General features: G+C 45.2%; 5 protein-coding genes and 1 pseudogene across 6 annotated transcripts; all 6 read left to right on the forward strand.

The window, feature by feature from the left end:
• Window positions 1-4,531: 4,531 nt before the first annotated feature.
• On the forward strand, window positions 4,532-6,094 carry LOC308149815 (DNA excision repair protein ERCC-6-like; the record flags this gene model as incomplete). Its single annotated transcript, XM_080522703.1, has 3 exons — window positions 4,532-4,588; window positions 5,008-5,956; window positions 6,042-6,094. 3 exons carry the CDS (start codon window positions 4,532-4,534, stop codon window positions 6,092-6,094), a joined length of 1,059 nt encoding a protein of 352 aa, XP_080378829.1.
• A 50-nt stretch (window positions 6,095-6,144) lies between these two features.
• On the forward strand, window positions 6,145-11,075 carry LOC308149816 (DNA excision repair protein ERCC-6-like; the record flags this gene model as incomplete). Its single annotated transcript, XM_080522704.1, has 2 exons — window positions 6,145-6,879; window positions 10,740-11,075. The coding sequence occupies 2 exons, from the start codon at window positions 6,145-6,147 to the stop codon at window positions 11,073-11,075; spliced, it is 1,071 nt and encodes a 356-aa protein (XP_080378830.1).
• A 78-nt stretch (window positions 11,076-11,153) lies between these two features.
• Window positions 11,154-12,240, forward strand: LOC308149817 (DNA excision repair protein ERCC-6-like; the record flags this gene model as incomplete). Its single annotated transcript, XM_080522705.1, has 2 exons — window positions 11,154-12,102; window positions 12,188-12,240. Coding segments are annotated over 2 exons (1,002 nt in total), but the record flags the coding sequence as incomplete, so codon positions are not given.
• A 50-nt stretch (window positions 12,241-12,290) lies between these two features.
• Window positions 12,291-19,805, forward strand: LOC308149818 (DNA excision repair protein ERCC-6-like; the record flags this gene model as incomplete). Its single annotated transcript, XM_080522706.1, has 2 exons — window positions 12,291-13,025; window positions 19,470-19,805. 2 exons carry the CDS (start codon window positions 12,291-12,293, stop codon window positions 19,803-19,805), a joined length of 1,071 nt encoding a protein of 356 aa, XP_080378832.1.
• Window positions 19,806-19,883: 78 nt separating this feature from the next.
• On the forward strand, window positions 19,884-20,908 carry LOC308149820 (DNA excision repair protein ERCC-6-like; annotated as a pseudogene). The gene is made up of 2 exons: window positions 19,884-20,818; window positions 20,904-20,908. The product of its transcript is annotated as a DNA excision repair protein ERCC-6-like (transcript).
• A 98-nt stretch (window positions 20,909-21,006) lies between these two features.
• LOC308149821 (uncharacterized protein) lies at window positions 21,007-27,102 on the forward strand (the record flags this gene model as incomplete). The annotated part of the gene is made up of 4 exons (XM_080522708.1): window positions 21,007-21,741; window positions 25,602-25,925; window positions 26,016-26,964; window positions 27,050-27,102. The coding sequence occupies 4 exons, from the start codon at window positions 21,007-21,009 to the stop codon at window positions 27,100-27,102; spliced, it is 2,061 nt and encodes a 686-aa protein (XP_080378834.1).
• Window positions 27,103-27,149: the final 47 nt, after the last annotated feature.

Below are 27,149 nucleotides of genomic sequence, written 5' to 3' on the forward strand. Positions count from 1 at the left end.
CGAGATAATTCCACTATGGAAGAGAGGGACTCTCCTGTCAAATCCATGAAGGACATCCTGCAGATGTCCAAGATGAGCCAAGGGAGTCATGCAGACACACCTTTGAAAATTGATGCTGGGATTGAGGCTTTTGAAGGAAACGTCAATTTACAGTTAGAAGACAGTGCTACTGATATGTTTCCAGAGGAGGATGATATCCATGAGGGGAATTCTGGGTTCCAGATGGATGACAGTTTAAATCCAGATGAAAGGCCTACTAAGAATAGAGCTGTTGAACAGAATGTAGGAACTGCCAGTGACTCCCTTGCATCTGACTCATACCACACCGCAGATAACTCATTTATTACATCTGTCCGAAAAAAGAAACGAGTAGCAGTAATCTATGATAGTGAGGAGGATGAGGAGACACCCCACTTGATGACCAGTGGATTGGAAGAATCTTTCAAAGGTGTAGGATCCTCTACACCAAAATCTGTCAGAACCAGTTCCTTCAAGGTCAGGAAAAGCTTTGGATTGAACACCTCTGTGGCCTCAAGACGCTCCCTTGTGGAATCAGTAATTGAAGATGTGGAAGACCTCAGTGACACAGAAGATAACACAGACGAAGTTTCACAGGAGCAGTCTAATGATGTAAGTGATGGAGGTGAGAAAGGTGGATCTCATGAGGAGTCCCTCATGGAGGAGGAGGAACCCACTGGGGAAACTTTAAACACTGAGAATGCTGAAGAGAGTGAGGAAGGGGGACTTGAGTCTTTGCATGTTGCTGAATCTGCTGAAGAGAGTGAGGAAGAGGGACTGGAGTCTATGCATGTTGCTGAATCTGCTGAAGAGAGTGAGGAAGAGGGACTTGAGTCTATGCATGTTGCAATTGTTTGAAATGTACATGTTTATTTCATTACAGTGTGTTCTATCGAACTGTCTTTAATTTTTCACTTGTACTTTGACATCGTTGGAGTAATGTATATAATTTACAAATGCAATTTTAAAGGTGACGTTCAGTCCACGTTTTGCTTCCATGCCATCTCCAACTCCCGCATTTAGAAGTACTTGTACTGTTTCTCAGTTTCTCCAGTAAAAAAAAAAGTTTTAGTAGAAGGCGATAGGGAGAAGGTTTTTCCTTCTATCAGTGGCCCCGGGCCCGAGCTAGATTACTCTTCCTGCAACGAATGGTGGATTGCTGATTCACATGCTTAGTATTCAAATGTATTGATTGTAAGTCGCTTTGGAATAAGGCGTCTGCTAAATGCCAAAAATGTAAATGTAGAAGGTAGGTCTTACGTAGGCTTGTCGGATCACCTCCAGAGAAACTCCTATACAGCTCCTCTGAGATTACTGTTGTCTGGGCTCCCGTGTCCACCACAGCCTGTGTTGGAATGCCGTTTACTGTCACCGGAATCTGTAGACTCTCACCCTTGTTTTTGGTGCAGCCAATCTGTAGCCCTTGTGGTTTGTGATCTGCATGTAGTCTCCCTTCTGACTGCCCCCGTTGGTCTGGGCCTTTGTCACCGCGGTTACGTGCAGCTGTTGGGCTCGGCGATCTACTGCAGTCCCTCCTGAAGTGTCCTTGTTCTCCACATTTATAACATGGGCCAGCTGCTCCCCGGGTTGGGCTTGGTGACTGGGAGCGCATCCGACCGGGCTGCACCTGATAATGGTTCTGTGTCCTCTCTAGTGACAGGGGACATTGTGTTGTTGCTCTAGTTTTATGATGTTCAAACTGCAGCTGTAGATTCCCTACTGTATGTATGAGGGTCTTGACTTGGTCCGTTAGTGTAGCAAACTGGTCAGCAGTTACATACTGAGGGGTCTGTACCCTACGAGAAGTAGGAGTAAAGTCCTCACAGATGTCTCCATCATCAGCCCAAGAAATGCGTCGTGTTCTGTTCTTTATTTCTGTTTCACGTCCCACCGTAGCTTTGAAGTTGTGTTCATGAGCCTCTACACACTTTTGAGCCTCTGCAAGGGAGCATGGATCTCGGTTCATAACTTCATAGGCCACTTTTAGATTTTTTAGACCTTTAAGGAAGGCATCAGTTGCAAGTTGATCTTGCAGCTGGAGATCCACTCCTGGATATGCAAGTGTGACGAGGCGAAAACCAGCTCAGCACAACACAGTGACGTCAACTGACAGGAAATCCAAGGATAGAAAGCTCAGTCCCTCCGTTCCTAGCCATGAGACCAATTTCAACAACTCTCCTGCATTGGTGGATCTTACTCAATCTGGGTCGGGTGATGAGGATGATGTCCAAAATCTCAGTAACAACTTCATTGATCTAGCTGTAGATGAAAGTATTGACAATGAAGAACCCACTTCAAAAGATGCAAGTGAGGAAGAATTGCTAAACAGCAACCATGATTCTTCAATAGACAAGTCTCTTGAGTTGTTATCTGATTGTAAGGCAATAGACATGTCCGTTCAAGAGGTTTTGGATGCATCATCAACTGTGAAAGATGACAATGTTATTGGTTTGGAGAATAGCACAAGCCAGAATGTTTCCTCAGCTATTGATGAAGATGCACCACAACATGTAAATGCATCCCCACAATGGCAGAACTTGTCATTATACTAAGATAATTCCACAATGGAAGAGAGGGACTCTCCTGTCAAATCCATGAAGGACATCCTGCAGATGTCCAAGATGAGCCAAGGGAGTCATGCAGACACACCTTTGAAAATTGATGCTGGGATTGAGGCTTTTGAAGGAAACTTCAATTTACAGTTAGAAGACAGTGCTACTGATATGTTTCCAGAGGAGGATGATATCCATGAGGGGAATTCTGGGTTCCAGATGGATGACAGTTTAAATCCAGATGAAAGGCCTACTAAGAATAGAGCTGTTGAACAGAATGTAGGTGTAATAAATCACGGAGGACTCAACTCAAGGGTTCGTTAACTTTAGATATTCAATACTCCCGGCTCACAGTCACATGGCATACAGACACAGTAGCATGACTTATATACCCTCTACTGTCGTAACTCACGCATATCTGTTTACGTCTGTGTCGTGCATAGATTACGTATTGTAGTCACGTCAATACTATGACATCTCCCCCTTTTCGTTTCTTTCCTTGAAGTAAACAACAGATGAACATTCTGTAAAACAATGTTATTCTATCACAATCAATAAACAATAATATCAATCAACATTTGGATTAGCAAATAATTATCAAATGAACGGTTCACATTCTGGAACTCTTTTGACATTCAGTATTGTGGTTTTACCACCAGGAACTCTTTTCCCTTCACTTCCCCCCCCCCAAAAAAAGAAAGTCATGAGAGGACTTGTTAACTCACAAGTCCAGTCTGACAACCGGTCTGGAGATCCGTCCAGTAGCTGCTAGCTGGCACACTGTCCATGACAGCTGCGATGTAACACTCCACCTCAGAGTGTGTGTCTCTCCCGTTCTCAGCGTGGCTCAGAGGGCTCCTTGACAGTGTGTCTGCCACTACAAGGGTCTTCCCAGGCGCATAACTAGCTACTGGCTTAAAGCGCATGAGCCGCATGAGAAGTCTCTGGCACCTTAGTGGGACGTTGTCCAAGTCCTTACTGTTCATTAGTGGGACCAGGGGCTTGTGGTCGGTCACTAGATCGAAGGTCTCGAGGCCGTAGAGGTATTTCTCAAACCTCTCACAGGCCCAGACACTCGCCAGACATTCTTTCTCGATCTGAGCGTATCTGGTTTCCGCATCCGTCAGCCTCCTGGAACAGTATGCGACTGGCTTCCAATCCTTTCCATGGAGCTGCAGCAGCACGCCGCCGAGCCCGTAGCTGCTTGCATCAGCTGAGACTGCAGTGGGTCGGTTGGCGTCGTAGAATACCAATACTGGTGATGTCATCAGGAGCTCTTTCACCTTCTCAAAGGCTGTGTGTTGTGCTGGGCCCCAGTGTCAGTACGTATGCAGAGAGTGAGAATAAAGCGCACATGATTGTTTTTCTACCGGCAAAACGACTACATCGTCCAGTTATTGCTGTCACTCCTACATTGGTGACCCTGGTTTTCTCTCGAACGTTTTCGGAGATCATTGAACATGACAACAAATGCAGTTTCACTCAAGCTGCCCGAGTTTTGGGAACAAAATGCCATAGCATGGTTTGCACAAGCTGAAGCTCAATTCGCCCTCAGGGATGTTACCGTGGATAATACCAAATACTACTACGTGGTAGCAGCTCTAACCAATTCAACTGCAGCGAGAGTGGTGAGTCTTATTGAAAACCCACCGGCACAGCACAAATATGTTACCTTGAAGGCACACCTCATAGATACTTTTTGTCTGTCTGAATCTGAACGTGCACGCCAGCTCCTCTCTCTCCCTGGGCTCGGTGACACAAAACCCTCTGAACTGATGGACCACATGCTAGCTCTGCTGGGCGACCATCAGCCGTGTTTTCTTTTTAAAGAGTTTTTTTTGCAACAGTTGCCAGACCAGGTTCGTTTTTCTATGGCTAATTCAATCAAAACAGACTTTCGTCAGCTAGCCAAGGAAGCGGATATATTTTTCTCAGCTGGGAAGAGGTGTTTTACATCCACCATGGATGAGTATGGGTTCCAACCACTGTCCATCTCCGCTACTGCTGGGGCCCGCCGGGTGAGTCTATGCATGTTGCTGAATCTGATATTGGAGAGGAGGAAGAAAGTAGTCTGGAGGAATCTACCAATGATCTTGAACTTGCTTCTGATGAAAGAATGGACCAGTGTACTACTGGCAGAGATTGCACATTGCTAAAAGCTGAACCCCTCAACAGTGATTCCCCATCTGTGACGGAGGGGAAGAGGTATGAAACCTTAGTGAATATGGGAAAGCAATGTTACACTGAAGGGAAATTACAAGATGCGCTGAGTTTCTTTTTGAAGGCAATTGACATCAGAAGTGGTGATCCTGAAATTCAGCTTATGACAATACAACTATACCGGCAAGTCAGTAAATGAAGAGTTAAAATACCTTCTCTAAAATTTAGGACATCCCTCAGTCACTGCAGACTCTGAAATTGTTTGAAATGTGAGGAGAGATGGATCTCACTTTTCCAGACCAGCAAGCACTACTCTGTGTTTCTCCTGACCACTCAAGTGGGAGGAGTTGGCATCACATTAACAGCGGCAAACAGAGTTGTTATTTTTGATCCCAGTTGGAATCCAGCCACTGACGCCCAGGCTGTTGACAGGGCCTATCGCATTGGACAAACTGAAAATGTCATTATATACAGACTGATCACTTGTGGCACAGTGGAGGAGAAGATATACAGACGGCAGGTGTTCAAAGACTCCTTGATCAGACAGACCACCGGGGACAAGAAAAATCCATTCCGGTACTTCAGCAAACAAGACTTGAAAGAACTTTTCACACTGCAGGACACGCGATCTTCATCAACACAGTTGCAGTTGCAGTCACTGCACTCCAGACAAAGGCGCACAGATACTCAGTTGGATGAGCACATTGCCACCCTTCACTCCATGGAGATATTTGGGATCTCTGATCATGACCTCATGTTCTCAAAAGAAGTGGATAACCATGAAGATGCCCCTGAGGATCAAGAAGCACACCACTACATACAGAACAGGGTGCAAAAAGCTCAGGACCTGATGAAGGCTGAGTCAGAGTTGCATATGCAGCTAGCTGACAGCATTGCATCAAACACAGAGCCAGCCTGGTTGCGAAAACCAGCTCAGCACAACACAGTGACGTCAACTGACAGGAAATCCAAGGATAGAAAGCTCAGTCCCTCCGTTCCTAGCCATGAGACCAATTTCAACAACTCTCCTGCATTGGTGGATCTTACTCAATCTGGGTCGGGTGATGAGGATGATGTCCAAAATCTCAGTAACAACTTCATTGATCTAGCTGTAGATGAAAGTATTGACAATGAAGAACCCACTTCAAAAGATGCAAGTGAGGAAGAATTGCTAAACAGCAACCATGATTCTCCAATAGACAAGTCTCTTGAGTTGTTATCTGATTGTAAGGCAATAGACATGTCCGTTCAAGAGGTTTTGGATGCATCATCAACTGTGAAAGATGACAATGTTATTGGTTTGGAGAATAGCACAAGCCAGAATGTTTCCTCAGCTGTTGATGAAGATGCACCACAACATGTAAATGCATCCCCACAATGGCAGAACTTGTCATTATACCGAGATAATTCCACTATGGAAGAGAGGGACTCTCCTGTCAAATCCATGAAGGACATCCTGCAGATGTCCAAGATGAGCCAAGGGAGTCATGCAGACACACCTTTGAAAATTGATGCTGGGATTGAGGCTTTTGAAGGAAACGTCAATTTACAGTTAGAAGACAGTGCTACTGATATGTTTCCAGAGGAGGATGATATCCATGAGGGGAATTCTGGGTTCCAGATGGATGACAGTTTAAATCCAGATGAAAGGCCTACTAAGAATAGAGCTGTTGAACAGAATGTAGGAACTGCCAGTGACTCCCTTGCATCTGACTCATACCACACCGCAGATAACTCATTTATTACATCTGTCCGAAAAAAGAAACGAGTAGCAGTAATCTATGATAGTGAGGAGGATGAGGAGACACCCCACTTGATGACCAGTGGATTGGATGAATCTTTCAAAGGTGTAGGATCCTCTACACCAAAATCTGTCAGAACCAGTTCCTTCAAGGTCAGGAAAAGCTTTGGATTGAACACCTCTGTGGCCTCAAGACGCTCCCTTGTGGAATCAGTAATTGAAGATGTGGAAGACCTCAGTGACACAGAAGATAACACAGACGAAGTTTCACAGGAGCAGTCTAATGATGTAAGTGATGGAGGTGAGAAAGGTGGATCTCATGAGGAGTCCCTCATGGAGGAGGAGGAACCCACTGGGGAAACTTTAAACACTGAGAATGCTGAAGAGAGTGAGGAAGGGGGACTTGAGTCTTTGCATGTTGCTGAATCTGCTGAAGAGAGTGAGGAAGAGGGACTGGAGTCTATGCATGTTGCTGAATCTGCTGAAGAGAGTGAGGAAGAGGGACTTGAGTCTATGCATGTTGCAATTGTTTGAAATGTACATGTTTATTTCATTACAGTGTGTTCTATCGAACTGTCTTTAATTTTTCACTTGTACTTTGATATCGTTGGAGTAATGTATATAATTTACAAATGCAATTTTAAAGGTGACGTTCAGTCCACGTTTTGCTTCCATGCCATCTCCAACTCCCGCATTTAGAAGTACTTGTACTGTTTCTCAGTTTCTCCAGTAAAAATAAAAAAATAAAAAAGGTTTTAGTAGAAGGCGATAGGGAGAAGGTTTTTCCTTCTATCAGTGGCCCCGGGCCCGAGCTAGATTACTCTTCCTGCAACGAATGGTGGATTGCTGATTCACATGCTTAGTATTCAAATGTATTGATTGTAAGTCGCTTTGGAATAAGGCGTCTGCTAAATGCCAAAAATGTAAATGTAAATGTAGAAGGTAGGTCTTACGTAGGCTTGTCGGATCACCTCCAGGGAAACTCCTATACAGCTCCTCTGAGATTACTGTTGTCTGGGCTCCCGTGTCCACCACAGCCTGTGTTGGAATGCCGTTTACTGTCACCGGAATCTGTAGACTCTCACCCTTGTTTTTGGTGCAGCCAATCTGTAGCCCTTGTGGTTTGTGATCTGCATGTAGTCTCCCTTCTGACTGCCCCCGTTGGTCTGGGCCTTTGTCACCGCGGTTACGTGCAGCTGTTGGGCTCGGCGATCTACTGCAGTCCCTCCTGAAGTGTCCTTGTTCTCCACATTTATAACATGGGCCAGCTGCTCCCCGGGTTGGGCTTGGTGACTGGGAGCGCATCCGGCCGGGCTGCACCTGATAATGGTTCTGTGTCCTCTCTAGTGACAGGGGACGTTGTGTTGTTGCTCTAGTTTTATGATGTTCAAACTGCAGCTGTAGATTCCCTACTGTATGTATGAGGGTCTTGACTTGGTCCGTTAGTGTAGCAAACTGGTCAGCAGTTACATACTGAGGGGTCTGTACCCTACGAGAAGTAGGAGTAAAGTCCTCACAGATGTCTCCATCATCAGCCCAAGAAATGCGTCGTGTTCTGTTCTTTATTTCTGTTTCACGTCCCACCGTAGCTTTGAAGTTGTGTTCATGAGCCTCTACACACTTTTGAGCCTCTGCAAGGGAGCATGGATCTCGGTTCATAACTTCATAGGCCACTTTTAGATTTTTTAGACCTTTAAGGAAGGCATCAGTTGCAAGTTGATCTTGCAGCTGGAGATCCACTCCTGGATATGCAAGTGTGACGAGGCGAAAACCAGCTCAGCACAACACAGTGACGTCAACTGACAGGAAATCCAAGGATAGAAAGCTCAGTCCCTCCGTTCCTAGCCATGAGACCAATTTCAACAACTCTCCTGCATTGGTGGATCTTACTCAATCTGGGTCGGGTGATGAGGATGATGTCCAAAATCTCAGTAACAACTTCATTGATCTAGCTGTAGATGAAAGTATTGACAATGAAGAACCCACTTCAAAAGATGCAAGTGAGGAAGAATTGCTAAACAGCAACCATGATTCTCCAATAGACAAGTCTCTTGAGTTGTTATCTGATTGTAAGGCAATAGACATGTCCGTTCAAGAGGTTTTGGATGCATCATCAACTGTGAAAGATGACAATGTTATTGGTTTGGAGAATAGCACAAGCCAGAATGTTTCCTCAGCTGTTGATGAAGATGCACCACAACATGTAAATGCATCCCCACAATGGCAGAACTTGTCATTATACCGAGATAATTCCACTATGGAAGAGAGGGACTCTCCTGTCAAATCCATGAAGGACATCCTGCAGATGTCCAAGATGAGCCAAGGGAGTCATGCAGACACACCTTTGAAAATTGATGCTGGGATTGAGGCTTTTGAAGGAAACTTCAATTTACAGTTAGAAGACAGTGCTACTGATATGTTTCCAGAGGAGGATGATATCCATGAGGGGAATTCTGGGTTCCAGATGGATGACAGTTTAAATCCAGATGAAAGGCCTACTAAGAATAGAGCTGTTGAACAGAATGTAGGTGTAATAAATCACGGAGGACTCAACTCAAGGGTTCGTTAACTTTAGATATTCAATACTCCCGGCTCACAGTCACATGGCATACAGACACAGTAGCATGACTTATATACCCTCTACTGTCGTAACTCACGCATATCTGTTTACGTCTGTGTCGTGCATAGATTACGTATTGTAGTCACGTCAATACTATGACATCTCCCCCTTTTCGTTTCTTTCCTTGAAGTAAACAACAGATGAACATTCTGTAAAACAATGTTATTCTATCACAATCAATAAACAATAATATCAATCAACATTTGGATTAGCAAATAATTATCAAATGAACGGTTCACATTCTGGAACTCTTTTGACATTCAGTATTGTGGTTTTACCACCAGGAACTCTTTTCCCTTCACTTCCCCCCCCACAAAAAAAGAAAGTCATGAGAGGACTTGTTAACTCACAAGTCCAGTCTGACAACCGGTCTGGAGATCCGTCCAGTAGCTGCTAGCTGGCACACTGTCCATGACAGCTGCGATGTAACACTCCACCTCAGAGTGTGTGTCTCTCCCGTTCTCAGCGTGGCTCAGAGGGCTCCTTGACAGTGTGTCTGCCACTACAAGGGTCTTCCCAGGCGCATAACTAGCTACTGGCTTAAAGCGCATGAGCCGCATGAGAAGTCTCTGGCACCTTAGTGGGACGTTGTCCAAGTCCTTACTGTTCATTAGTGGGACCAGGGGCTTGTGGTCGGTCACTAGATCGAAGGTCTCGAGGCCGTAGAGGTATTTCTCAAACCTCTCACAGGCCCAGACACTCGCCAGACATTCTTTCTCGATCTGAGCGTATCTGGTTTCCGCATCCGTCAGCCTCCTGGAACAGTATGCGACTGGCTTCCAATCCTTTCCATGGAGCTGCAGCAGCACGCCGCCGAGCCCGTAGCTGCTTGCATCAGCTGAGACTGCAGTGGGTCGGTTGGCGTCGTAGAATACCAATACTGGTGATGTCATCAGGAGCTCTTTCACCTTCTCAAAGGCTGTGTGTTGTGCTGGGCCCCAGTGTCAGTACGTATGCAGAGAGTGAGAATAAAGCGCACATGATTGTTTTTCTACCGGCAAAACGACTACATCGTCCAGTTATTGCTGTCACTCCTACATTGGTGACCCTGGTTTTCTCTCGAACGTTTTCGGAGATCATTGAACATGACAACAAATGCAGTTTCACTCAAGCTGCCCGAGTTTTGGGAACAAAATGCCATAGCATGGTTTGCACAAGCTGAAGCTCAATTCGCCCTCAGGGATGTTACCGTGGATAATACCAAATACTACTACGTGGTAGCAGCTCTAACCAATTCAACTGCAGCGAGAGTGGTGAGTCTTATTGAAAACCCACCGGCACAGCACAAATATGTTACCTTGAAGGCACACCTCATAGATACTTTTTGTCTGTCTGAATCTGAACGTGCACGCCAGCTCCTCTCTCTCCCTGGGCTCGGTGACACAAAACCCTCTGAACTGATGGACCACATGCTAGCTCTGCTGGGCGACCATCAGCCGTGTTTTCTTTTTAAAGACTTTTTTTTGCAACAGTTGCCAGACCAGGTTCGTTTTTCTATGGCTAATTCAATCAAAACAGACTTTCGTCAGCTAGCCAAGGAAGCGGATATATTTTTCTCAGCTGGGAAGAGGTGTTTTACATCCACCATGGATGAGTATGGGTTCCAACCACTGTCCATCTCCGCTACTGCTGGGGCCCGCCGGGTGAGTCTATGCATGTTGCTGAATCTGATATTGGAGAGGAGGAAGAAAGTAGTCTGGAGGAATCTACCAATGATCTTGAACTTGCTTCTGATGAAAGAATGGACAAGTGTACTACTGGCAGAGATTGCACATTGCTAAAAGCTGAACCCCTCAACAGTGATTCCCCATCTGTGACGGAGGGGAAGAGGTATGAAACCTTAGTGAATATGGGAAAGCAATGTTACACTGAAGGGAAATTACAAGATGCGCTGAGTTTCTTTTTGAAGGCAATTGACATCAGAAGTGGTGATCCTGAAATTCAGCTTATGACAATACAACTATACCGGCAAGTCAGTAAATGAAGAGTTAAAATACCTTCTCTAAAATTTAGGACATCCCTCAGTCACTGCAGACTCTGAAATTGTTTGAAATGTGAGGAGAGACGGATCTCACTTTTCCAGACCAGCAAGCACTACTCTGTGTTTCTCCTGACCACTCAAGTGGGAGGAGTTGGCATCACATTAACAGCGGCAAACAGAGTTGTTATTTTTGATCCCAGTTGGAATCCAGCCACTGACGCCCAGGCTGTTGACAGGGCCTATCGCATTGGACAAACTGAAAATGTCATTATATACAGACTGATCACTTGTGGCACAGTGGAGGAGAAGATATACAGACGGCAGGTGTTCAAAGACTCCTTGATCAGACAGACCACCGGGGACAAGAAAAATCCATTCCGGTACTTCAGCAAACAAGACTTGAAAGAACTTTTCACACTGCAGGACACGCGATCTTCATCAACACAGTTGCAGTTGCAGTCACTGCACTCCAGACAAAGGCGCACAGATACTCAGTTGGATGAGCACATTGCCACCCTTCACTCCATGGAGATATTTGGGATCTCTGATCATGACCTCATGTTCTCAAAAGAAGTGGATAACCATGAAGATGCCCCTGAGGATCAAGAAGCACACCACTACATACAGAACAGGGTGCAAAAAGCTCAGGACCTGATGAAGGCTGAGTCAGAGTTGCATATGCAGCTAGCTGACAGCATTGCATCAAACACAGAGCCAGCCTGGTTGCGAAAACCAGCTCAGCACAACACAGTGACGTCAACTGACAGGAAATCCAAGGATAGAAAGCTCAGTCCCTCCGTTCCTAGCCATGAGTCCAATTTCAACAACTCTCCTGCATTGGTGGATCTTACTCAATCTGGGTCGGGTGATGAGGATGATGTCCAAAATCTCAGTAACAACTTCATTGATCTAGCTGTAGATGAAAGTATTGACAATGAAGAACCCACTTCAAAAGATGCAAGTGAGGAAGAATTGCTAAACAGCAACCATGATTCTCCAATAGACAAGTCTCTTGAGTTGTTATCTGATTGTAAGGCAATAGACATGTCCGTTCAAGAGGTTTTGGATGCATCATCAACTGTGAAAGATGACAATGTTATTGGTTTGGAGAATAGCACAAGCCAGAATGTTTCCTCAGCTGTTGATGAAGATGCACCACAACATGTAAATGCATCCCCACAATGGCAGAACTTGTCATTATACCGAGATAATTCCACTATGGAAGAGAGGGACTCTCCTGTCAAATCCATGAAGGACATCCTGCAGATGTCCAAGATGAGCCAAGGGAGTCATGCAGACACACCTTTGAAAATTGATGCTGGGATTGAGGCTTTTGAAGGAAACGTCAATTTACAGTTAGAAGACAGTGCTACTGATATGTTTCCAGAGGAGGATGATATCCATGAGGGGAATTCTGGGTTCCAGATGGATGACAGTTTAAATCCAGATGAAAGGCCTACTAAGAATAGAGCTGTTGAACAGAATGTAGGAACTGCCAGTGACTCCCTTGCATCTGACTCATACCACACCGCAGATAACTCATTTATTACATCTGTCCGAAAAAAGAAACGAGTAGCAGTAATCTATGATAGTGAGGAGGATGAGGAGACACCCCACTTGATGACCAGTGGATTGGATGAATCTTTCAAAGGTGTAGGATCCTCTACACCAAAATCTGTCAGAACCAGTTCCTTCAAGGTCAGGAAAAGCTTTGGATTGAACACCTCTGTGGCCTCAAGACGCTCCCTTGTGGAATCAGTAATTGAAGATGTGGAAGACCTCGGTGACACAGAAGATAACACAGACGAAGTTTCACAGGAGCAGTCTAATGATGTAAGTGATGGAGGTGAGAAAGGTGGATCTCATGAGGAGTCCCTCATGGAGGAGGAGGAACCCACTGGGGAAACTTTAAACACTGAGAATGCTGAAGAGAGTGAGGAAGGGGGACTTGAGTCTTTGCATGTTGCTGAATCTGCTGAAGAGAGTGAGGAAGAGGGACTGGAGTCTATGCATGTTGCTGAATCTGCTGAAGAGAGTGAGGAAGAGGGACTTGAGTCTATGCATGTTGCAATTGTTTGAAATGTACATGTTTATTTCATTACAGTGTGTTCTATCGAACTGTCTTTAATTTTTCACTTGTACTTTGATATCGTTGGAGTAATGTATATAATTTACAAATGCAATTTTAAAGGTGACGTTCAGTCCACGTTTTGCTTCCATGCCATCTCCAACTCCCGCATTTAGAAGTACTTGTACTGTTTCTCAGTTTCTCCAGTAAAAATAAAAAAATAAAAAAGGTTTTAGTAGAAGGCGATAGGGAGAAGGTTTTTCCTTCTATCAGTGGCCCCGGGCCCGAGCTAGATTACTCTTCCTGCAACGAATGGTGGATTGCTGATTCACATGCTTAGTATTCAAATGTATTGATTGTAAGTCGCTTTGGAATAAGGCGTCTGCTAAATGCCAAAAATGTAAATGTAAATGTAGAAGGTAGGTCTTACGTAGGCTTGTCGGATCACCTCCAGGGAAACTCCTATACAGCTCCTCTGAGATTACTGTTGTCTGGGCTCCCGTGTCCACCACAGCCTGTGTTGGAATGCCGTTTACTGTCACCGGAATCTGTAGACTCTCACCCTTGTTTTTGGTGCAGCCAATCTGTAGCCCTTGTGGTTTGTGATCTGCATGTAGTCTCCCTTCTGACTGCCCCCGTTGGTCTGGGCCTTTGTCACCGCGGTTACGTGCAGCTGTTGGGCTCGGCGATCTACCGCAGTCCCTCCTGAAGTGTCCTTGTTCTCCACATTTATAACATGGGCCAGCTGCTCCCCGGGTTGGGCTTGGTGACTGGGAGCGCATCCGGCCGGGCTGCACCTGATAATGGTTCTGTGTCCTCTCTAGTGACAGGGGACGTTGTGTTGTTGCTCTAGTTTTATGATGTTCAAACTGCAGCTGTAGATTCCCTACTGTATGTATGAGGGTCTTGACTTGGTCCGTTAGTGTAGCAAACTGGTCAGCAGTTACATACTGAGGGGTCTGTACCCTACGAGAAGTAGGAGTAAAGTCCTCACAGATGTCTCCATCATCAGCCCAAGAAATGCGTCGTGTTCTGTTCTTTATTTCTGTTTCACGTCCCACCGTAGCTTTGAAGTTGTGTTCATGAGCCTCTACACACTTTTGAGCCTCTGCAAGGGAGCATGGATCTCGGTTCATAACTTCATAGGCCACTTTTTGATTTTTTAGACCTTTAAGGAAGGCATCAGTTGCAAGTTGATCTTGCAGCTGGAGATCCACTCCTGGATATGCAAGTGTGACGAGGCGAAAACCAGCTCAGCACAACACAGTGACGTCAACTGACAGGAAATCCAAGGATAGAAAGCTCAGTCCCTCCGTTCCTAGCCATGAGACCAATTTCAACAACTCTCCTGCATTGGTGGATCTTACTCAATCTGGGTCGGGTGATGAGGATGATGTCCAAAATCTCAGTAACAACTTCATTGATCTAGCTGTAGATGAAAGTATTGACAATGAAGAACCCACTTCAAAAGATGCAAGTGAGGAAGAATTGCTAAACAGCAACCATGATTCTCCAATAGACAAGTCTCTTGAGTTGTTATCTGATTGTAAGGCAATAGACATGTCCGTTCAAGAGGTTTTGGATGCATCATCAACTGTGAAAGATGACAATGTTATTGGTTTGGAGAATAGCACAAGCCAGAATGTTTCCTCAGCTGTTGATGAAGATGCACCACAACATGTAAATGCATCCCCACAATGGCAGAACTTGTCATTATACCGAGATAATTCCACTATGGAAGAGAGGGACTCTCCTGTCAAATCCATGAAGGACATCCTGCAGATGTCCAAGATGAGCCAAGGGAGTCATGCAGACACACCTTTGAAAATTGATGCTGGGATTGAGGCTTTTGAAGGAAACGTCAATTTACAGTTAGAAGACAGTGCTACTGATATGTTTCCAGAGGAGGATGATATCCATGAGGGGAATTCTGGGTTCCAGATGGATGACAGTTTACATCCAGATGAAAGGCCTACTAAGAATAGAGCTGTTGAACAGAATGTAGGAACTGCCAGTGACTCCCTTGCATCTGACTCATACCACACCGCAGATAACTCATTTATTACATCTGTCCGAAAAAAGAAACGAGTAGCAGTAATCTATGATAGTGAGGAGGATGAGGAGACACCCCACTTGATGACCAGTGGATTGGATGAATCTTTCAAAGGTGTAGGATCCTCTACACCAAAATCTGTCAGAACCAGTTCCTTCAAGGTCAGGAAAAGCTTTGGATTGAACACCTCTGTGGCCTCAAGACGCTCCCTTGTGGAATCAGTAATTGAAGATGTGGAAGACCTCAGTGACACAGAAGATAACACAGACGAAGTTTCACAGGAGCAGTCTAATGATGTAAGTGATGGAGGTGAGAAAGGTGGATCTCATGAGGAGTCCCTCATGGAGGAGGAGGAACCCACTGGGGAAACTTTAAACACTGAGAATGCTGAAGAGAGTGAGGAAGGGGGACTTGAGTCTTTGCATGTTGCTGAATCTGCTGAAGAGAGTGAGGAAGAGGGACTGGAGTCTATGCATGTTGCTGAATCTGCTGAAGAGAGTGAGGAAGAGGGACTTGAGTCTATGCATGTTGCAATTGTTTGAAATGTACATGTTTATTTCATTACAGTGTGTTCTATCGAACTGTCTTTAATTTTTCACTTGTACTTTGATATCGTTGGAGTAATGTATATAATTTACAAATGCAATTTTAAAGGTGACGTTCAGTCCACGTTTTGCTTCCATGCCATCTCCAACTCCCGCATTTAGAAGTACTTGTACTGTTTCTCAGTTTCTCCAGTAAAAATAAAAAAATAAAAAAGGTTTTAGTAGAAGGCGATAGGGAGAAGGTTTTTCCTTCTATCAGTGGCCCCGGGCCCGAGCTAGATTACTCTTCCTGCAACGAATGGTGGATTGCTGATTCACATGCTTAGTATTCAAATGTATTGATTGTAAGTCGCTTTGGAATAAGGCGTCTGCTAAATGCCAAAAATGTAAATGTAAATGTAGAAGGTAGGTCTTACGTAGGCTTGTCGGATCACCTCCAGGGAAACTCCTATACAGCTCCTCTGAGATTACTGTTGTCTGGGCTCCCGTGTCCACCACAGCCTGTGTTGGAATGCCGTTTACTGTCACCGGAATCTGTAGACTCTCACCCTTGTTTTTGGTGCAGCCAATCTGTAGCCCTTGTGGTTTGTGATCTGCATGTAGTCTCCCTTCTGACTGCCCCCGTTGGTCTGGGCCTTTGTCACCGCGGTTACGTGCAGCTGTTGGGCTCGGCGATCTACCGCAGTCCCTCCTGAAGTGTCCTTGTTCTCCACATTTATAACATGGGCCAGCTGCTCCCCGGGTTGGGCTTGGTGACTGGGAGCGCATCCGGCCGGGCTGCACCTGATAATGGTTCTGTGTCCTCTCTAGTGACAGGGGACGTTGTGTTGTTGCTCTAGTTTTATGATGTTCAAACTGCAGCTGTAGATTCCCTACTGTATGTATGAGGGTCTTGACTTGGTCCGTTAGTGTAGCAAACTGGTCAGCAGTTACATACTGAGGGGTCTGTACCCTACGAGAAGTAGGAGTAAAGTCCTCACAGATGTCTCCATCATCAGCCCAAGAAATGCGTCGTGTTCTGTTCTTTATTTCTGTTTCACGTCCCACCGTAGCTTTGAAGTTGTGTTCATGAGCCTCTACACACTTTTGAGCCTCTGCAAGGGAGCATGGATCTCGGTTCATAACTTCATAGGCCACTTTTTGATTTTTTAGACCTTTAAGGAAGGCATCAGTTGCAAGTTGATCTTGCAGCTGGAGATCCACTCCTGGATATGCAAGTGTGACGAGGCGAAAACCAGCTCAGCACAACACAGTGACGTCAACTGACAGGAAATCCAAGGATAGAAAGCTCAGTCCCTCCGTTCCTAGCCATGAGACCAATTTCAACAACTCTCCTGCATTGGTGGATCTTACTCAATCTGGGTCGGGTGATGAGGATGATGTCCAAAATCTCAGTAACAACTTCATTGATCTAGCTGTAGATGAAAGTATTGACAATGAAGAACCCACTTCAAAAGATGCAAGTGAGGAAGAATTGCTAAACAGCAACCATGATTCTCCAATAGACAAGTCTCTTGAGTTGTTATCTGATTGTAAGGCAATAGACATGTCCGTTCAAGAGGTTTTGGATGCATCATCAACTGTGAAAGATGACAATGTTATTGGTTTGGAGAATAGCACAAGCCAGAATGTTTCCTCAGCTGTTGATGAAGATGCACCACAACATGTAAATGCATCCCCACAATGGCAGAACTTGTCATTATACCGAGATAATTCCACTATGGAAGAGAGGGACTCTCCTGTCAAATCCATGAAGGACATCCTGCAGATGTCCAAGATGAGCCAAGGGAGTCATGCAGACACACCTTTGAAAATTGATGCTGGGATTGAGGCTTTTGAAGGAAACTTCAATTTACAGTTAGAAGACAGTGCTACTGATATGTTTCCAGAGGAGGATGATATCCATGAGGGGAATTCTGGGTTCCAGATGGATGACAGTTTAAATCCAGATGAAAGGCCTACTAAGAATAGAGCTGTTGAACAGAATGTAGGTGTAATAAATCACGGAGGACTCAACTCAAGGGTTCGTTAACTTTAGATATTCAATACTCCCGGCTCACAGTCACATGGCATACAGACACAGTAGCATGACTTATATACCCTCTACTGTCGTAACTCACGCATATCTGTTTACGTCTGTGTCGTGCATAGATTACGTATTGTAGTCACGTCAATACTATGACATCTCCCCCTTTTCGTTTCTTTCCTTGAAGTAAACAACAGATGAACATTCTGTAAAACAATGTTATTCTATCACAATCAATAAACAATAATATCAATCAACATTTGGATTAGCAAATAATTATCAAATGAACGGTTCACATTCTGGAACTCTTTTGACATTCAGTATTGTGGTTTTACCACCAGGAACTCTTTTCCCTTCACTTCCCCCCCCCCCAAAAAAGAAAGTCATGAGAGGACTTGTTAACTCACAAGTCCAGTCTGACAACCGGTCTGGAGATCCGTCCAGTAGCTGCTAGCTGGCACACTGTCCATGACAGCTGCGATGTAACACTCCACCTCAGAGTGTGTGTCTCTCCCGTTCTCAGCGTGGCTCAGAGGGCTCCTTGACAGTGTGTCTGCCACTACAAGGGTCTTCCCAGGCGCATAACTAGCTACTGGCTTAAAGCGCATGAGCCGCATGAGAAGTCTCTGGCACCTTAGTGGGACGTTGTCCAAGTCCTTACTGTTCATTAGTGGGACCAGGGGCTTGTGGTCGGTCACTAGATCGAAGGTCTCGAGGCCGTAGAGGTATTTCTCAAACCTCTCACAGGCCCAGACACTCGCCAGACATTCTTTCTCGATCTGAGCGTATCTGGTTTCCGCATCCGTCAGCCTCCTGGAACAGTATGCGACTGGCTTCCAATCCTTTCCATGGAGCTGCAGCAGCACGCCGCCGAGCCCGTAGCTGCTTGCATCAGCTGAGACTGCAGTGGGTCGGTTGGCGTCGTAGAATACCAATACTGGTGATGTCATCAGGAGCTCTTTCACCTTCTCAAAGGCTGTGTGTTGTGCTGGGCCCCAGTGTCAGTACGTATGCAGAGAGTGAGAATAAAGCGCACATGATTGTTTTTCTACCGGCAAAACGACTACATCGTCCAGTTATTGCTGTCACTCCTACATTGGTGACCCTGGTTTTCTCTCGAACGTTTTCGGAGATCATTGAACATGACAACAAATGCAGTTTCACTCAAGCTGCCCGAGTTTTGGGAACAAAATGCCATAGCATGGTTTGCACAAGCTGAAGCTCAATTCGCCCTCAGGGATGTTACCGTGGATAATACCAAATACTACTACGTGGTAGCAGCTCTAACCAATTCAACTGCAGCGAGAGTGGTGAGTCTTATTGAAAACCCACCGGCACAGCACAAATATGTTACCTTGAAGGCACACCTCATAGATACTTTTTGTCTGTCTGAATCTGAACGTGCACGCCAGCTCCTCTCTCTCCCTGGGCTCGGTGACACAAAACCCTCTGAACTGATGGACCACATGCTAGCTCTGCTGGGCGACCATCAGCCGTGTTTTCTTTTTAAAGAGTTTTTTTTGCAACAGTTGCCAGACCAGGTTCGTTTTTCTATGGCTAATTCAATCAAAACAGACTTTCGTCAGCTAGCCAAGGAAGCGGATATATTTTTCTCAGCTGGGAAGAGGTGTTTTACATCCACCATGGATGAGTATGGGTTCCAACCACTGTCCATCTCCGCTACTGCTGGGGCCCGCCGGGTGAGTCTATGCATGTTGCTGAATCTGATATTGGAGAGGAGGAAGAAAGTAGTCTGGAGGAATCTACCAATGATCTTGAACTTGCTTCTGATGAAAGAATGGACCAGTGTACTACTGGCAGAGATTGCACATTGCTAAAAGCTGAACCCCTCAACAGTGATTCCCCATCTGTGACGGAGGGGAAGAGGTATGAAACCTTAGTGAATATGGGAAAGCAATGTTACACTGAAGGGAAATTACAAGATGCGCTGAGTTTCTTTTTGAAGGCAATTGACATCAGAAGTGGTGATCCTGAAATTCAGCTTATGACAATACAACTATACCGGCAAGTCAGTAAATGAAGAGTTAAAATACCTTCTCTAAAATTTAGGACATCCCTCAGTCACTGCAGACTCTGAAATTGTTTGAAATGTGAGGAGAGACGGATCTCACTTTTCCAGACCAGCAAGCACTACTCTGTGTTTCTCCTGACCACTCAAGTGGGAGGAGTTGGCATCACATTAACAGCGGCAAACAGAGTTGTTATTTTTGATCCCAGTTGGAATCCAGCCACTGACGCCCAGGCTGTTGACAGGGCCTATCGCATTGGACAAACTGAAAATGTCATTATATACAGACTGATCACTTGTGGCACAGTGGAGGAGAAGATATACAGACGGCAGGTGTTCAAAGACTCCTTGATCAGACAGACCACCGGGGACAAGAAAAATCCATTCCGGTACTTCAGCAAACAAGACTTGAAAGAACTTTTCACACTGCAGGACACGCGATCTTCATCAACACAGTTGCAGTTGCAGTCACTGCACTCCAGACAAAGGCGCACAGATACTCAGTTGGATGAGCACATTGCCACCCTTCACTCCATGGAGATATTTGGGATCTCTGATCATGACCTCATGTTCTCAAAAGAAGTGGATAACCATGAAGATGCCCCTGAGGATCAAGAAGCACACCACTACATACAGAACAGGGTGCAAAAAGCTCAGGACCTGATGAAGGCTGAGTCAGAGTTGCATATGCAGCTAGCTGACAGCATTGCATCAAACACAGAGCCAGCCTGGTTGCGAAAACCAGCTGACGTCAACTGACAGGAAATCCAAGGATAGAAAGCTCAGTCCCTCCGTTCCTAGCCATGAGTCCAATTTCAACAACTCTCCTGCATTGGTGGATCTTACTCAATCTGGGTCGGGTGATGAGGATGATGTCCAAAATCTCAGTAACAACTTCATTGATCTAGCTGTAGATGAAAGTATTGACAATGAAGAACCCACTTCAAAAGATGCAAGTGAGGAAGAATTGCTAAACAGCAACCATGATTCTCCAATAGACAAGTCTCTTGAGTTGTTATCTGATTGTAAGGCAATAGACATGTCCGTTCAAGAGGTTTTGGATGCATCATCAACTGTGAAAGATGACAATGTTATTGGTTTGGAGAATAGCATAAGCCAGAATGTTTCCTCAGCTGTTGATGAAGATGCACCACAACATGTAAATGCATCCCCACAATGGCAGAACTTGTCATTATACCGAGATAATTCCACTATGGAAGAGAGGGACTCTCCTGTCAAATCCATGAAGGACATCCTGCAGATGTCCAAGATGAGCCAAGGGAGTCATGCAGACACACCTTTGAAAATTGATGCTGGGATTGAGGCTTTTGAAGGAAACGTCAATTTACAGTTAGAAGACAGTGCTACTGATATGTTTCCAGAGGAGGATGATATCCATGAGGGGAATTCTGGGTTCCAGATGGATGACAGTTTAAATCCAGATGAAAGGCCTACTAAGAATAGAGCTGTTGAACAGAATGTAGGAACTGCCAGTGACTCCCTTGCATCTGACTCATACCACACCGCAGATAACTCATTTATTACATCTGTCCGAAAAAAGAAACGAGTAGCAGTAATCTATGATAGTGAGGAGGATGAGGAGACACCCCACTTGATGACCAGTGGATTGGATGAATCTTTCAAAGGTGTAGGATCCTCTACACCAAAATCTGTCAGAACCAGTTCCTTCAAGGTCAGGAAAAGCTTTGGATTGAACACCTCTGTGGCCTCAAGACGCTCCCTTGTGGAATCAGTAATTGAAGATGTGGAAGACCTCAGTGACACAGAAGATAACACAGACGAAGTTTCACAGGAGCAGTCTAATGATGTAAGTGATGGAGGTGAGAAAGGTGGATCTCATGAGGAGTCCCTCATGGAGGAGGAGGAACCCACTGGGGAAACTTTAAACACTGAGAATGCTGAAGAGAGTGAGGAAGGGGGACTTGAGTCTTTGCATGTTGCTGAATCTGCTGAAGAGAGTGAGGAAGAGGGACTGGAGTCTATGCATGTTGCTGAATCTGCTGAAGAGAGTGAGGAAGAGGGACTTGAGTCTATGCATGTTGCAATTGTTTGAAATGTACATGTTTATTTCATTACAGTGTGTTCTATCGAACTGTCTTTAATTTTTCACTTGTACTTTGATATCGTTGGAGTAATGTATATAATTTACAAATGCAATTTTAAAGGTGACGTTCAGTCCACGTTTTGCTTCCATGCCATCTCCAACTCCCGCATTTAGAAGTACTTGTACTGTTTCTCAGTTTCTCCAGTAAAAATAAAAAAATAAAAAAGGTTTTAGTAGAAGGCGATAGGGAGAAGGTTTTTCCTTCTATCAGTGGCCCCGGGCCCGAGCTAGATTACTCTTCCTGCAACGAATGGTGGATTGCTGATTCACATGCTTAGTATTCAAATGTATTGATTGTAAGTCGCTTTGGAATAAGGCGTCTGCTAAATGCCAAAAATGTAAATGTAAATGTAGAAGGTAGGTCTTACGTAGGCTTGTCGGATCACCTCCAGGGAAACTCCTATACAGCTCCTCTGAGATTACTGTTGTCTGGGCTCCCGTGTCCACCACAGCCTGTGTTGGAATGCCGTTTACTGTCACCGGAATCTGTAGACTCTCACCCTTGTTTTTGGTGCAGCCAATCTGTAGCCCTTGTGGTTTGTGATCTGCATGTAGTCTCCCTTCTGACTGCCCCCGTTGGTCTGGGCCTTTGTCACCGCGGTTACGTGCAGCTGTTGGGCTCGGCGATGTACCGCAGTCCCTCCTGAAGTGTCCTTGTTCTCCACATTTATAACATGGGCCAGCTGCTCCCCGGGTTGGGCTTGGTGACTGGGAGCGCATCCGGCCGGGCTGCACCTGATAATGGTTCTGTGTCCTCTCTAGTGACAGGGGACGTTGTGTTGTTGCTCTAGTTTTATGATGTTCAAACTGCAGCTGTAGATTCCCTACTGTATGTATGAGGGTCTTGACTTGGTCCGTTAGTGTAGCAAACTGGTCAGCAGTTACATACTGAGGGGTCTGTACCCTACGAGAAGTAGGAGTAAAGTCCTCACAGATGTCTCCATCATCAGCCCAAGAAATGCGTCGTGTTCTGTTCTTTATTTCTGTTTCACGTCCCACCGTAGCTTTGAAGTTGTGTTCATGAGCCTCTACACACTTTTGAGCCTCTGCAAGGGAGCATGGATCTCGGTTCATAACTTCATAGGCCACTTTTTGATTTTTTAGACCTTTAAGGAAGGCATCAGTTGCAAGTTGATCTTGCAGCTGGAGATCCACTCCTGGATATGCAAGTGTGACGAGGCGAAAACCAGCTCAGCACAACACAGTGACGTCAACTGACAGGAAATCCAAGGATAGAAAGCTCAGTCCCTCCGTTCCTAGCCATGAGACCAATTTCAACAACTCTCCTGCATTGGTGGATCTTACTCAATCTGGGTCGGGTGATGAGGATGATGTCCAAAATCTCAGTAACAACTTCATTGATCTAGCTGTAGATGAAAGTATTGACAATGAAGAACCCACTTCAAAAGATGCAAGTGAGGAAGAATTGCTAAACAGCAACCATGATTCTCCAATAGACAAGTCTCTTGAGTTGTTATCTGATTGTAAGGCAATAGACATGTCCGTTCAAGAGGTTTTGGATGCATCATCAACTGTGAAAGATGACAATGTTATTGGTTTGGAGAATAGCACAAGCCAGAATGTTTCCTCAGCTGTTGATGAAGATGCACCACAACATGTAAATGCATCCCCACAATGGCAGAACTTGTCATTATACCGAGATAATTCCACTATGGAAGAGAGGGACTCTCCTGTCAAATCCATGAAGGACATCCTGCAGATGTCCAAGATGAGCCAAGGGAGTCATGCAGACACACCTTTGAAAATTGATGCTGGGATTGAGGCTTTTGAAGGAAACTTCAATTTACAGTTAGAAGACAGTGCTACTGATATGTTTCCAGAGGAGGATGATATCCATGAGGGGAATTCTGGGTTCCAGATGGATGACAGTTTAAATCCAGATGAAAGGCCTACTAAGAATAGAGCTGTTGAACAGAATGTAGGTGTAATAAATCACGGAGGACTCAACTCAAGGGTTCGTTAACTTTAGATATTCAATACTCCCGGCTCACAGTCACATGGCATACAGACACAGTAGCATGACTTATATACCCTCTACTGTCGTAACTCACGCATATCTGTTTACGTCTGTGTCGTGCATAGATTACGTATTGTAGTCACGTCAATACTATGACATCTCCCCCTTTTCGTTTCTTTCCTTGAAGTAAACAACAGATGAACATTCTGTAAAACAATGTTATTCTATCACAATCAATAAACAATAATATCAATCAACATTTGGATTAGCAAATAATTATCAAATGAACGGTTCACATTCTGGAACTCTTTTGACATTCAGTATTGTGGTTTTACCACCAGGAACTCTTTTCCCTTCACTTCCCCCCCCCCAAAAAAAGAAAGTCATGAGAGGACTTGTTAACTCACAAGTCCAGTCTGACAACCGGTCTGGAGATCCGTCCAGTAGCTGCTAGCTGGCACACTGTCCATGACAGCTGCGATGTAACACTCCACCTCAGAGTGTGTGTCTCTCCCGTTCTCAGCGTGGCTCAGAGGGCTCCTTGACAGTGTGTCTGCCACTACAAGGGTCTTCCCAGGCGCATAACTAGCTACTGGCTTAAAGCGCATGAGCCGCATGAGAAGTCTCTGGCACCTTAGTGGGACGTTGTCCAAGTCCTTACTGTTCATTAGTGGGACCAGGGGCTTGTGGTCGGTCACTAGATCGAAGGTCTCGAGGCCGTAGAGGTATTTCTCAAACCTCTCACAGGCCCAGACACTCGCCTGACATTCTTTCTCGATCTGAGCGTATCTGGTTTCCGCATCCGTCAGCCTCCTGGAACAGTATGCGACTGGCTTCCAATCCTTTCCATGGAGCTGCAGCAGCACGCCGCCGAGCCCGTAGCTGCTTGCATCAGCTGAGACTGCAGTGGGTCGGTTGGCGTCGTAGAATACCAATACTGGTGATGTCATCAGGAGCTCTTTCACCTTCTCAAAGGCTGTGTGTTGTGCTGGGCCGCAGTGTCAGTACGTATGCAGAGAGTGAGAATAAAGCGCACATGATTGTTTTTCTACCGGCAAAACGACTACATCGTCCAGTTATTGCTGTCACTCCTACATTGGTGACCCTGGTTTTCTCTCGAACGTTTTCGGAGATCATTGAACATGACAACAAATGCAGTTTCACTCAAGCTGCCCGAGTTTTGGGAACAAAATGCCATAGCATGGTTTGCACAAGCTGAAGCTCAATTCGCCCTCAGGGATGTTACCGTGGATAATACCAAATACTACTACGTGGTAGCAGCTCTAACCAATTCAACTGCAGCGAGAGTGGTGAGTCTTATTGAAAACCCACCGGCACAGCACAAATATGTTACCTTGAAGGCACACCTCATAGATACTTTTTGTCTGTCTGAATCTGAACGTGCACGCCAGCTCCTCTCTCTCCCTGGGCTCGGTGACACAAAACCCTCTGAACTGATGGACCACATGCTAGCTCTGCTGGGCGACCATCAGCCGTGTTTTCTTTTTAAAGAGTTTTTTTTGCAACAGTTGCCAGACCAGGTTCGTTTTTCTATGGCTAATTCAATCAAAACAGACTTTCGTCAGCTAGCCAAGGAAGCGGATATATTTTTCTCAGCTGGGAAGAGGTGTTTTACATCCACCATGGATGAGTATGGGTTCCAACCACTGTCCATCTCCGCTACTGCTGGGGCCCGCCGGGTGAGTCTATGCATGTTGCTGAATCTGATATTGGAGAGGAGGAAGAAAGTAGTCTGGAGGAATCTACCAATGATCTTGAACTTGCTTCTGATGAAAGAATGGACCAGTGTACTACTGGCAGAGATTGCACATTGCTAAAAGCTGAACCCCTCAACAGTGATTCCCCATCTGTGACGGAGGGGAAGAGGTATGAAACCTTAGTGAATATGGGAAAGCAATGTTACACTGAAGGGAAATTACAAGATGCGCTGAGTTTCTTTTTGAAGGCAATTGACATCAGAAGTGGTGATCCTGAAATTCAGCTTATGACAATACAACTATACCGGCAAGTCAGTAAATGAAGAGTTAAAATACCTTCTCTAAAATTTAGGACATCCCTCAGTCACTGCAGACTCTGAAATTGTTTGAAATGTGAGGAGAGACGGATCTCACTTTTCCAGACCAGCAAGCACTACTCTGTGTTTCTCCTGACCACTCAAGTGGGAGGAGTTGGCATCACATTAACAGCGGCAAACAGAGTTGTTATTTTTGATCCCAGTTGGAATCCAGCCACTGACGCCCAGGCTGTTGACAGGGCCTATCGCATTGGACAAACTGAAAATGTCATTATATACAGACTGATCACTTGTGGCACAGTGGAGGAGAAGATATACAGACGGCAGGTGTTCAAAGACTCCTTGATCAGACAGACCACCGGGGACAAGAAAAATCCATTCCGGTACTTCAGCAAACAAGACTTGAAAGAACTTTTCACACTGCAGGACACGCGATCTTCATCAACACAGTTGCAGTTGCAGTCACTGCACTCCAGACAAAGGCGCACAGATACTCAGTTGGATGAGCACATTGCCACCCTTCACTCCATGGAGATATTTGGGATCTCTGATCATGACCTCATGTTCTCAAAAGAAGTGGATAACCATGAAGATGCCCCTGAGGATCAAGAAGCACACCACTACATACAGAACAGGGTGCAAAAAGCTCAGGACCTGATGAAGGCTGAGTCAGAGTTGCATATGCAGCTAGCTGACAGCATTGCATCAAACACAGAGCCAGCCTGGTTGCGAAAACCAGCTCAGCACAACACAGTGACGTCAACTGACAGGAAATCCAAGGATAGAAAGCTCAGTCCCTCCGTTCCTAGCCATGAGACCAATTTCAACAACTCTCCTGCATTGGTGGATCTTACTCAATCTGGGTCGGGTGATGAGGATGATGTCCAAAATCTCAGTAACAACTTCATTGATCTAGCTGTAGATGAAAGTATTGACAATGAAGAACCCACTTCAAAAGATGCAAGTGAGGAAGAATTGCTAAACAGCAACCATGATTCTCCAATAGACAAGTCTCTTGAGTTGTTATCTGATTGTAAGGCAATAGACATGTCCGTTCAAGAGGTTTTGGATGCATCATCAACTGTGAAAGATGACAATGTTATTGGTTTGGAGAATAGCACAAGCCAGAATGTTTCCTCAGCTGTTGATGAAGATGCACCACAACATGTAAATGCATCCCCACAATGGCAGAACTTGTCATTATACCGAGATAATTCC

Source organism: Nansenia antarctica, assembly GCF_963989245.1.
Source record: "Nansenia antarctica genome assembly, chromosome: 2".
NCBI classification, from domain to species: domain Eukaryota; kingdom Metazoa; phylum Chordata; class Actinopteri; order Argentiniformes; family Microstomatidae; genus Nansenia; species Nansenia antarctica.